This window comes from Cnephaeus nilssonii (assembly GCF_951640355.1).
Source record: "Cnephaeus nilssonii genome assembly, chromosome: 12".
Taxonomy (NCBI): Eukaryota; Metazoa; Chordata; class Mammalia; order Chiroptera; family Vespertilionidae; genus Cnephaeus; species Cnephaeus nilssonii.
Genome location: NC_137083.1, coordinates 24,811,356 through 24,824,026, shown reverse-complemented (window position 1 = coordinate 24,824,026; position 12,671 = coordinate 24,811,356). Strand labels below are relative to the sequence as shown.

The window sequence follows — 12,671 nt, the reverse complement described above, 5'->3', positions numbered from 1 at the left end:
CAAAGACAATGGACAAGTTGCTTCCACTAAATGGTACCCTACCTGTTCACAATTCTTCTGTGCATCAACATCATACACCTGAAGAATAGTCAAGGACTATTCAGAGGACGTGTAAAGAAAAAGAACAGGAGCCCTCTGTACAGCCTGGATTCATCCCAAAGACTCTGCATGATTTCACTCGAGTGAGCCCCTCCTCCACCCTCTCCCACAGCCCATGGACTGTGACATGACTGACCAGGAATCGAACCAGCGACCTTCTGGTGCATGGGATGAGGTTCAACCAACTGAACCACACTGGCCAGGCAATGCTGCCATTCTTTTCTTTCTAAGTTTATCTTTATTGTTGAAAGTAAATTTAAAAGGCCCAAGTCAAATGCCAGTTCCTCCAGGAAGATTTTCCAGATTCTGCAACCAGATTCCCCTCACAGAATGCTGTTTGCACCTACTTCGTGGGGTTTACAATTATACGTTTAAGCTCTCACTCCATCGTTAACCATTAATACGACCTCCTGTTTTCTCATCTGTGAGAGAGAGAACACGAGTATGAGGACTGAATGAAAGGAGGGTAACTTGGGAGAGAAGCTGGCAGTGCCTGGCTCCCCAGTGACTGGTATCCTTTCCATGTTCAGAGGCCCGTTGGCTGAGTCAGCAGCGGACAGCGGAGCCCTAGGGGAAGGCGCTCAGCTTCTGAATGAATCAGATTCCATCTTAAGCATCTGAACCAGCAGAGGGTCTGGGCTGAGCTGGTAGCAGCCACGCTGGCTGATGATGTGGCAGGAGTGACAGTTCATGACCTCCTGGGGTTGAAGGACAACTACAAAAATTAAACCGGTCCCCTAACCTTTCATCTTATATCAAAATAACTGCAGATAATCAGATATAATCTTTAAAAAGAGGGAGAGAGGCTGATAAAGAGTACTAGAAAAACACAAGTGGTTTCTTGGGTAATATTAAGGTGGGAAGCTGTGTTTAAACATGACAGACGACGCAGAATTCAGTAAAGGAAAAGATTAATATGTAATATAAAAAGTTGTTTTAAATCAAAAGTGAGAGTGAGCCAGTTAAACATCACTTGCAAAAAAATCTATACTAATAAAAGGGTAATATGCTAATTGGACTGGGTGACCTTCCAGGAGACCTTCCGGACATTCTCCTGGACAAAGCCATGGTGGCAGGGCCGAGGAAGAGGCGGTTAGAGGCCAAGAGGGGAGGGCAGTTGTGGGTGATCAGGCCAGGATGGGACAGGAGTTGTGGGTGATTAGGCCGGTGGGTGGGGCCATTGGGGATGATCACGCTGGCGGGGAGGGGCAGTTGGGGGTGAGCAGGCCAGCAGAGGGGGCCAATTGGGGGTAAGCAGGCTGTCAGGCAGAGTGGTTAGGGGCAATCAGGCAGGCAGGCAGGTGAGCGGTTAGGAGCCAGCAGTCCCAGATTGCAAGAGGGATGTCCGACTAGCAGTTTAGGCCTGATCCCTAAAGGGGTCCCAGATTGGAGAGGGTGCAGGCCCAGCTGAGGGACCCCCTCCCCCCCATGCACGAATTTCGTGCACTGGGCCACTAGTAAATAAATAAAAGTGTAACTGGTAGGACAGAGGGCCAAGGTTCTTACATTTTTTAAATGCCCTTAGAACAAATCAATGGGAAAAGGCAAACAACCTAATAGAAAATTGGGCAACGGTCAAAACTAGGCTCTTCTCAAAGTGCTGGTGGACACCAAAAATGGACCAACAGAAGTCTTCAAGCACCACCGTAAAAAAGAGCCAGGGGCTGAGCTTTTGCTTCCAGAGCTGAGTGGAAGACAATGGGAGAAAGTGGAATCCTCACACGCAGCGTGAACTTCACCTGCAATGAAATAGTGTGTGCATGCTCACGGGGCAGGGAAGTGCTTGCCGGTGGGCCCGGCAGCGTCAGATAAGAGACCTGACATATCACCAGCCTTTCCTTGCAAGCCACCTACCTCCCTCCACCCCTGGGCTAGCAATACGCAAAAGACACAGCAACTAAATGCCATGTGTGGACTGTGTCTGAATCTTGATTGGAACCAACCAACTTGGAGCATGGGTTTTTAACATCCTGACAGGTGCTTCAAGAAATGGGGAAATAAAACTAAGATCCCTTTTCCTAAAACTGAAGGGTAGAATTAAAAAAAATAATAATAATAAGCAAAATCTGCCCGCCAATATAGAGAAATGGCCCCAAACATTCCTATCTCTGACAACTCTAAGTTAAACAAGCAGGCTCCTTTTCCCCCACTACACTGTTGCCATAGCTTTATGGCAAGGAATGTGAACAGGGTTTGGATATGTCCCATTCACAAACTGCTGTGAAGGACATGACAAGGGAATGACTGTTCGACAACAGCCAAGGCCAGGGAGGCGTTAGCAGGGTAAAGAGATTAAATTGCATTCGGTATGCAACATGAATCCACACTGTGTAGCAAGGTAAATTAAAGAGGGCAATGTGGGTACAGTGGTCATGTGCTCGGACTCTGGAGCCAGGCTGCCTGTGTTCAAACCACAGCTCTGCCACGTAGAAGCTGTGTGACCTTAGACAAGTCACTTAATCTCTCTGTGTCTCAAGAGTCTTAACCACTCTACTAGTATGCAGATGAGTTTCCCCAACTGTATAATGGAGACAATACAGCACTACATGTCATAGGACTGTGGTGAAGATTAAATTATTTCCTACACAGAGTGCCTGGCTTTTTTATGAGTGTTACAAAAGTGTAAGCGGCCACTCTTAAATTTCTCTGTTAGAAAAGGCTATGCCTTCCCTGCTACCTTGTAGGTGATTATTAAGGTCAAATAATGAAATTTGGGTCTTCAGATTATCTGTTTATTTTAATCCCTGTAAACTCTGAGTTCTTGAAAACACACTCAAGCTTGGCATTTGGGGAAGCCCAGCACTTAGTATAGGAGCTGGCAGATGGTGGGTCCCAGTAACACACTTAAAGCATTTTTTTAAAACTGTGAAGATCTATACCCAGGAACACAATACTGCTACTAACGTGACTACAAGAGCCAATCTTAGAAGCTTCTTTGGACAGTTCTGGACAGAATGAAGAGAGAAGTACAGGGAAACGACCAAAGGCAAGACCAGCTGGGAAGCTATGGCAATGCTGTGGCTAAAAAGCAATGGCAACCTGAACATCGATGGAGGAGACAGGACACGCCTCTCGGGGAAGAAGAAGAGGTTACCTAACCCATCTCTGCCAACATCCAAATTCTCACAGGTGATGTCTCTCCTGGTACTTAGGAAAACTACGTTGCAGGCTGACAGTGAGGCACGACCAAGGAGGTAAATTCAATTCTAGGTAAGCGGACTCTGCAATATCTCTGAGACGGGCAAGTTGAGATTTCCAACAAACAGCTGACAATGCAAGGCTGGCGCGTGAGGAGTGAACACGGAGCCATCACCTTTCAGGGGGAATAGGATCTTGGGTCTAACCTGAAGAAAACACTAAAGATGCATCAAAACAGGCTTATGATGGAGTTCTAAACACACTACCCCAAAATATAGCACCTTGGCATATTGAATATCTTAAGCTGAAGAAATCTGAAAAAACAAACAAACAAGGGCAGAAACAGGAAGGTCACTGTGACCTTCTACCCAACCACCAACACACCCTCCTTCTCTGAAACTGGTCACAAAATTCCCAGGTTAAGGGTACCCTCCCAGTGCCAGGAGGAGGGAAGACATTCTTATCACCAGAGTTGGGGAATTGGGGGCCAAGAAATCTGTACAAACAAACCTTGTTAAACTACCCCTTATCTGCCTGGTTACTTCTTCACCATTTACTAACCCTACCCTAGCACCCTTTTTCCTGTCAATTCTTCACAAAAGTACTATTTCTTTGTCTAAAAGGAATAAAAGCTTCTTGCTCTGATCACTTCTTCTGGGGTCTTATTAGCCTGTGAAGGCTCTCATGTACTTGTAAAAATTCAATACAATTTGTATGCTTTTTGTCCTGTTAATTTGTCTTGGTCAGTTTAATTTTCAGACCCAGCCAGAGACCCAAAGAGGACTGAGGAAAACTTTTTCTTCCCCTACATTTACTTATATTTTCTACACTTACAATTTTCTTAGAAATGGTACTGCAAATGTCTTATGCAGAAGATATTTTACCATAAAACTGTGTCTTTTGACATATCCGACTCATATCAACAGTGTTCACGGATAACATGTGGAAGCTGTGACTACATGCGGAAATCAAGACAAAGCAACCAGCCTAATAACCGTCATTAAATAGAGTGGCTTATTTAGGTTGAATTGCTAAGACTTTCAACGCTGCCCACTTTGCTATGTTGTCAGCGCCTAAGGTCACAAGGAACCATCCGGGCCTATTTTCAACCAGCAAATTTCCAAAAGAAATGGTGAGTATGAGTACTCTATCTTCTAAAGTTTTCCAATCAACAGATCAGACCACCAGGTCTACAAAATAGCCACTGGGAATAATTCTGAGGGAACAGACCAAAGCCACCATTGGCTGGGTCAGTGTGACCCAACCAGAAGTTCTGGTTAAATAGGCCATTAAGAGAGAGAGAGAGAGAGAGAGAGAGAGAGAGAGAGAGAGAGAGAGAGAGAGAGAGGAGAGAGAGGGAGAGAGAGAGAGGAGAGAGAGAGGGAGGTTTGCTCAGTTATCAAATATTTTTCTAAGGGAATTACATCCCTGTGACAAGGTACATCCTCCTTACTCCCAAGCAAATCAACAGGTATCCGCAGATTCACACATTCCTCTGTTCCAAGACCCCACCAGAGGCAACCAAGCACACATGGCAAGGAGGAGAGGTGCTTATGCTGCAGGAGCACAGGAAGGGACCATGCTCAGCAGGCCTAGTCCTCATGGGCAGTGGAGAACAGAAAGAACGATGCCAGGTAAGAACTCGACAGAAGCGCAGGCTGGTCACAGGACAAAAGGTCAAAGGTGCAGGAGTCAGACTCCGCCAGCAACCTTAGAAAAGAACTCAATATCCAAAGAGACCTGCTCCCTGATTTTCTTACACGACACACTGACTTTCAGCCCTTCCCAGCCCCCACTTCTGCATTTGCGGGCCAAGGCTTATAAAGCCGGGTGACCTAACTGGGGAGCGGGGACCACACGGAACTAGGTTTGCCAGGGGAAAGGCTGCCAGGCCAGCGCTGTTCTTGGCAACGTTTCCCGCCTCGGGCACCCACCACCTCCGAGGCTTCGCAGGAGACAAAAGGAGCTTTCAACCACTTTGGTGAGAAAACCTATATTCTAGGATAATTACAAAAGTGTATAAACTCGATGCCTGAGCACCAAGGTGCTACGGGGCAGGAGGACTGAAATTAAGTAGCCAAGAAAGAAGAGGACTTATAGGGACCCCCCACACACACCCTTCCTTTTAATGGACACCCCAGGGAAGTTCATGTAGCCCTCTGCGTTCATTCTTCCTTATCCCAAGAAGGAACCATCAGAGGATCAACTGAAGCAAAGAGCACAAGAACAGCCTTGGGCAGTGGCCTTAGAGCACATCTGATTCACCTGGAGAGCTTTTAAAACACTTTGAGGCTCAGGCCACACCGAAGTCTAATGAAATCAGAGCCTCTGGGTAGCACCTGGGCGTCGGCATTTTTAACCCTGTTCAGATGACTACAATGTGCTGAGAATCCTTAGCCTCCAATAGTACAAAATGCAAAGGGACTTCAAGGAAAACTGGACCAATTACAAATTTTTCTTAGACTCCATTTCTTCACCTAGCAAGGGGGACAGAATTGATGAGGGGAAGAGTGTTATATATACCCCCAAGGTTTACCCACCTCCATCAATTTAAGAAACCCTAAATCCAAACATCAGTGAAACCACCGAAACGTACCATCACCATGGTAGCGTAAAACCAACTCAAGCAGTCCTTCCTGCCTACCACAAACAACTGGTCTGCTTTATGATGATATTATTATACCACCAAATACCTAGCATTTTTTACCATAAAGAAGAGAAAACCTTCAATCTGCAGAATATCCTTAATAAACTCAATCACATTTTATCCTCAATAACAAACCTCTGAAGAGGGTATTATTGCAGGTGAGAAACATAAAATGGAGGTTAAATACTGAGTTAAAATGTTTTACAAAGGTATATGACAGTGATGATAGCTGCCCAACTCTGTGACGATACGAAAAGCCATTAAATTGTACACTTTAAGTGGGTGAATTGTATGGTATATGAATTGTATGGTAAATGGTATATGACAATCCCTGGCCTGTGCAATGTGGTTTGAAAGCCATTTAACAAATATACACACTCAGTATATGAATGAAACGTATGCTGAGCGCCAAAGCATTCTACAGAGACAAATTACTGAACTGGGACCATCAGGAAATATGCATGTTCATAATTGATGGTGTGTGAATCCTCACAGGCACCTTTGCAAATGGAACTCCTTTTAAGGCCTGGGAAGAGAAGGGTTAAGAGCAGAGACTCCGAATACAGACTAGAAGGGCTCAAACTCAGGCTGTATAACTTACTCGCTGTACAACCTTGAGGAAATGACATAACCTCTCTGGAGCTCAGTTTTCTCACCTGTAACATGAGGACAAAAATAGAGAGCACCTACTTTTTAGTATTATGAAAATTAATTGAGTGATTATTTGTAAAGCACTAGGGAAAATGCCTGGTACATAGTAGGCACCATGTAAGTGGTCCTAAAATAAAAGTTTGGTTTAAACTAAGGTGCCTAATTTCCCCTCCTAAGCCATCTCTCCCTTCTCCCATAAACTCTACTCTGAGCCATGCTAAACCATCAGACGGACAATATGGCAGACAGGGTAACAGCACAGACTCTGGAGCCACACAGGCTGGATTTAAACCCCAGCTCCCTACTTCCTGATTATCAGATCACCCCTTGGTATCCCAGTCTTCATCTGTAAACCTGGGATGATAGTATATAACTCAAAAGACTGTTCAAGGCATTAAGGGAGTTAATAATGAAAAGCTTTAAAATTAAATCTCCTATCTCGTAAGCACTCAATAACTGTTAGCTGCTCTTGGATTTATTTTATTACCTGCCATCCCCTAAATGTAGCCTGTGCTCTCACCTCTCTGCCTTTCACTTGCTGTTTCCTATCACTGGTACACTCATTTCTTCCGAAATACCGCCCTTGAGACATTTCTTCCTCTCACCCCCACAGAAACGGGCTCCTTCCCTGATGCTCCCACAGCCCTTGTTACGGCACTCACTCTAGAGAGCTCTTCCATGGGAGCACTTAACCTCTAATACGGTTGTGGTTTTCTTAAAGGCCCAAATACAGTCCAATTCACTTTCATATCCTCAGCTTAGTCCCATGTGGAATTTAGAAAGAACCCAATGAGTACACAATTTTAAATGGATCTATGATGACAGCAACAATTCATCCAAGAATGGAATACCAATACTAAATGTACTAGTCCTACAGACCAAATTTCCATTACAACAGGCACACTTCATTTTATTGTATTTCACTTTGTTGTGCTTTACAGATGTGCATTTCTTACAAAGCGAAGACAAGACCCTCCATCAGCAAAAAGATTACGACTCTCGTTATTGCGGTGGTCTAGAACCAAAACCTCAGTATCTCCAAGTTGTGCCTGTATTATCAGTGCTTTACTTCATCCCTAAATTTCTTTCATTTAGCTCTAGGCTAATGTCACCCAAATTATTGGTCCATGTCCAGTTTTACACCTGAACACCTCTCATGCCTGAACTCAAGTGAGCATTCCCTGTTAACAGTTTCATCTAGTTTAATTTCATCATTCTGAATATATAAACTCAACCAGTGACAAAGAGAAAATGTTCACTACAACCAAAATGGGGCAGAGGGAAAGGAGAAGTTTAAAAAACAACAACTCATTTTCATTGTAATACATTTAATTTCATCATTCTGAATGTATAAACTCAACCAGTGACAAAGAAAAAATGTTCACTACAACCAAAATGGGGAAGAGGGAAAGGAAAAGTTTAAAAAAAAACACAAAAAACTCATTTTCATTGTAATACATACAGGGCAGTATTTGGAAGTTTTTCAAAGAAACACTCAAAACAACACAAATAGTAGAGGCAGATCACTTATCATTTACCATCTAACAACACAACATTATTCCTACAAAAGTAGGCAGCAAGCAAATGGAAGCTCTTTCCAGTTCATCTCAAAACACCAGGAGTTTTAGATCAATGTTACTTCATGAAAAACAAACACCTCTTGCATCATTAAGTATTATTCTTCATGCAGAAATCAAAACAAAAAGCAATGACTACATTCTCAGCCTTCCTATTTAGTAAGAAGGCTACTGAATAATTCATTACATTTGAATAAATAAAAGACCAAGGAAACTAAGAATAAATGGTCAAGAGATCAAGACACTGCTAGTTGTGGCTCAGTGCATCCAGAAAATAACAAATCTGCTGGAAGAATCAAACAAGTCACCATAGTGAGTGCTGGCATTCACCTACAATTGTTGAGTCCCAGATTCTTGGCCCAATTTCTTAAACCCTCCATTGAAGGAGCTTCTCTCCTAGTTTTAAGAGGGAATGTCAATCCTACCCCAGATGAGACTGTTAACCCTATGGCTCTGTGTTCAACACAGCAACATGGAATATCTGCACTTCAGCAAAAAGCAAAGAGGGTGGCCACCAACATGGGCTGCCCAGCACTGACTGTAGCTGACAGAATCACCCAAGGATTGTGCCCAAAGGCAACTAAGTAAGGGGCACCCTTGGACTGAAGTACTCCAGCACAGCTCATTGGGGGCATTTTAAGACTAAATGTACTACTGCACTGCCCTTGAGGTACAATGATGGACATTGTAAGAAACGGCCTTATGGAACCCGCATACATGTATTTGTGGTCAGGGGGTAGTTTGCAGTGCAGTTTGCTCACAGCATGTGAGAGGATGTGAGGAAAGACTGCCCTCAGATAGCAATACAAGGAGGCCTCTCTCCCAAGTAGCTGACCTCACTGATCGTTTTCTCTTTGCCTTGGCTGCTAGAAAATTCAGTCATCTCTACTAAGTAGATCCATATTTTCCATGAACCTTAGCCCTGGCTTCATCTTACGTTCCCCTTTTATGCCGTTTTTCTCATCTACTCTGACTTGATTTTGATGTCTTACTGGATTGTAAATACATGTATATATGACGTGAGCCATTAGATATCCTGAAAAGAAGCAAGTTTAAATGAATAAAGAAATAAAACACAAGTTCCCAAAGAGTAAAAATGAAATGTTTCATCTTCCCTGACTCTCACTACTTGGCTAAAATTCAACTGCACTTATTGATATGATGTGACAGTTTAATAAAAGTACAACCCCAAAGTGAAACCTGCTTCCACATCACTGTTTTACTTCATACTAATCAGTCTTATCTTATACTCCAATTATATGCATATTCCTCAATTTAAGTTCCTCAATTACTTTATCCCCAAATCAAGTGAAATGATTTAATTCATCTGCATATGTAAAAATGACAGTAGAGTATGGGTATCTACTCCCACCCACTCTCCTGGGAGAACTCACCTAGAGGGAACTAATTCATACCAAGCCTTGTACTCTGATTGCATGCAAATTTAATGCAAAGAAACAGTCAAGGTTTGAAAGGGTTAACCGTAGCTTCCAAAAATGAATCCCAGTGATCTTCAGAGAGTCTACCTAAAACAGCTATATACACCCATGTGTTCACACACAATACACAGCACACTCCTGAAGATGGAACTCGGAGTAATTACTGAAAACGGAAAGGCCATTTAGGCCCCCGGAGTCTAGGAGTATGAAGAAGCCTGCAGATTTGGGGAGCCTGGAGAAACTTAAGTCATTGAACAGCATTTAAATATATTTGTCTGCTTACAATTTCCATTGCAAATGTGATTAGTTTGCTTGAATAGGAATATGATGTGTTGGCCATGTTTTCCTCTTGAGGGTTATCACGAAGTTTTGATTAAGGACAAATGTTTGAAACGTTGGGTATATTTAAGTTCACTGCACTTAAAATGAGCTAAGAAGTTGTACAGGCTTGATTAAAGGGCTGCCTTCCTGAACTTAAAAATTAAAAGCAATAAATGCCAATGATTCAAGGGATTGGGACTAAATGTGGTATCCTGCCAGAAAAGTTGAAATGGAGTCCAAAGAGCCTGAAATGGTGTCCAGGTTTCAAGAAAGGGTGAAAAAAAAGGAAAGGTCAGGCTGTCCGAGCTGCCTTTCCTCTGGGTGAGTGAATGATTCACATTCCGCAGAATTCCTTTTAAGTAGAACTTCACAGGACTTACAGGCTCCCCGGACAATCTGTTCTGTCATTTCTGAAAAGAAGCCTCTCAAACGCTCAGAGGCCGGCATGTAAGTGTTGTCAGATGGGGAAGAGTGGGGAGAAGGATGAGAAAGGTTGGGGCAAGGAGTGGGGGGTGGGGGTCCTCTGGAGTTTGGGCCAACTCTCCCAAGCCATCTCCAAAACGGAAGTCAAGGTGACTTACTTCCCCGCCCGCGGGAGGGCGGGGCCTTTGAAACCTAAAAGGATCCGGCTTCAGCCCGCGCTCCGTCCCCGGGAAGGAGAAGCCCAGGTCAACCAACAGCGGGACCAGGGGCAGGAGAGGGCTGGGGTGGCCCAAAGGACCTGCTGACCCCAGGCCCTCCCCCGCCCCGGGCGCACCGGCTTCTCCTCGCCGGCCTTAGCGGAGCCCGCCGGGCGCCTATCCGGCACCGACTCCGCTCCCGGACCCAGTGGGAGGGTCCCCTGCAAAGTTTCTGCGGCGAGATCCGGCCTCGGAGCGCGCTCGGGCCGCCGGTGCTGCCGGGGAGTGGCGGTCACCTCCCTCCGTCCGCCGCTGCAAGGTGGACCAGCTGCCCGGCGCTCCTTTCCCGGTGCGTCCCCGGCGGCATCCACCCGGCACGTGCGCGCCCGAGCTGTCGCGCCCCCCCGGCCCGATCCGACCCGCGCGCTCCCCGGGGCCACCGGCCGACGCTTACCTTGGCGGCCGCCATGCTTCGTCCCGCGTGCGGGCAACTGCGGGACCCTCTCACCGGCGCGCTCGCACTGCGGACCCGGGCAGCTCACTTCCCGTCCGGGAGGCGGTGGAGGCGGCGATAGGGCCCGGCGGCGTGCGCGCCCGGCCTGCCTCCCCACGCCCTCCCGCCCGCGCGGGACCTGCGGGCGCCGCCAGCCCATTGGCTGGGCCGGCCCGGGCCGCCGCGGCGCGCGTGATCCGGTGGCCTCTGCCCTGCGGCCGGGGCGGGCCAGGGTCCGCAGGCGGTGGACTGCAGGCGGGCACGTGACCCCGGCTAATTTCCGAGGCGAGGGCCCTGGGGCGGTGGCGGGGTGCCAGCCCCTCTCCTTTGGTCAGGTGGCCTCGCGACGGCTGCCACTGGTACCGGCACAGAACTCCACTAGGTCAGGGGAAGTTGAGAACTCCACTAGGTCACATGGTTAGCCAGCTTTTCCTTGTCAGTTTCCTTCCAAGGGGACCCCATTCTATACTGTCAGGTAATGGACCCCAAAGCATTGACCAGTCGAAGGGAAGATAGCAAAGTGATTTTGCTGGCAAGCCTGCTTCCAGTCAAATCTGGTAAACTCTTATGTGCTAAATAGATATATAAACACCTTTGCAGAACATATTTATATTTATAGGGCTACTTTATTTCAGCCCTGCATATTAGGACTGGGAGGTGGGGGTGGGGGGGATATACCCTACTAAAACAAATAAATCAAAATTTTAATGAAAAAATGAAATGTATAATCTCCAGCGGTCTTATTCCTCTTCATCAGAATGTCATTCATTTGTCTCTGCCATCAAAATTTATAGTTAAGGTAATGGTGGCTTTAAATGTTTTGTGGATTATGGATATAACCTACCAGTGAAAGTGTTTTTTTTAACTAATCATTTTAATTAATCAACACACTGAATGAGTGCTTACTATGCAGGCACACTGTTTGCTATCTGCTGGGAAACCAGCAAGACTTGAGATGGCCCCAGCCCTTAGACAGCTTAGGGTTTCGTGGGAAGGCAGACACATACATTGTTAACTTGGATATAATCTGTTACGGCAGTGATTTTCAACCTTTATCATCTCATAGCACACATACACTAATTACTAAGATTCTGTGGCACACCAAAAAAATATATTTTTTGCTGATTTTACAAAAATGTAGGTATGATTTTGATTCATTCACACTCTACAGCTGTTGTGTTGGCTATTGTCATTATTTTATTTGACAATCTACTGGAAAAGAAGTCAGTGCCCCTGACTAAATAGTCAGATATTGAATGTTTTAAATATTCTTGCTGCTTGCTGGTTGTAAATTGCCGGTTAAGGCAATAACTTGTTGTTCCCAGGGCACTATGGGAACATTGAGGATGGGGGAAGCCTCTTAGAGGAGGGGACGCCAAAGCTAAGTGCAGTAAAGGGCCAGTATTTTAGTTCAATGAGGTGGAAGGGAAGAGTTTTCCAGCCAGAGAAAATGAAGAGAAGAGACTGGAGGCCCTGAAATTGAGGGGGAGCCACAGCAAGTTATGAAAATGATTCGTCATGAAAGGTAACTTGAGCTGTGGGACTGGTAGGAGTCTGGACAGGCAGGTAGGGACCATGTCCTGGAGGGTGTTGGTGCCAGGCCAGGGGGAAGGGCGTGCACCTTAACTGAAGGGATTTTAAGCAGAAGGTAGGGTGGCCAAGTTTATCAGATGGATGGATCACTCT

The 12,671-nt window shown here is 45.6% G+C and overlaps 1 protein-coding gene across 1 annotated transcript in view; it reads right to left on the bottom strand.

The window, feature by feature from the left end:
• Positions 1 to 11,135, bottom strand: part of SLC25A13 (solute carrier family 25 member 13) — a 161,184-nt gene extending 150,049 nt beyond the window's left edge. The window contains exon 1 of the mRNA XM_079786798.1: positions 10,947 to 11,135. Coding sequence (XP_079642924.1) covers positions 10,947 to 10,961 — 15 coding nt within the window. The 5' untranslated portion in view covers positions 10,962 to 11,135. The remainder of the gene's footprint in view (positions 1 to 10,946) is intronic.
• Between the last annotated feature and the right edge of the window lie 1,536 nt (positions 11,136 to 12,671).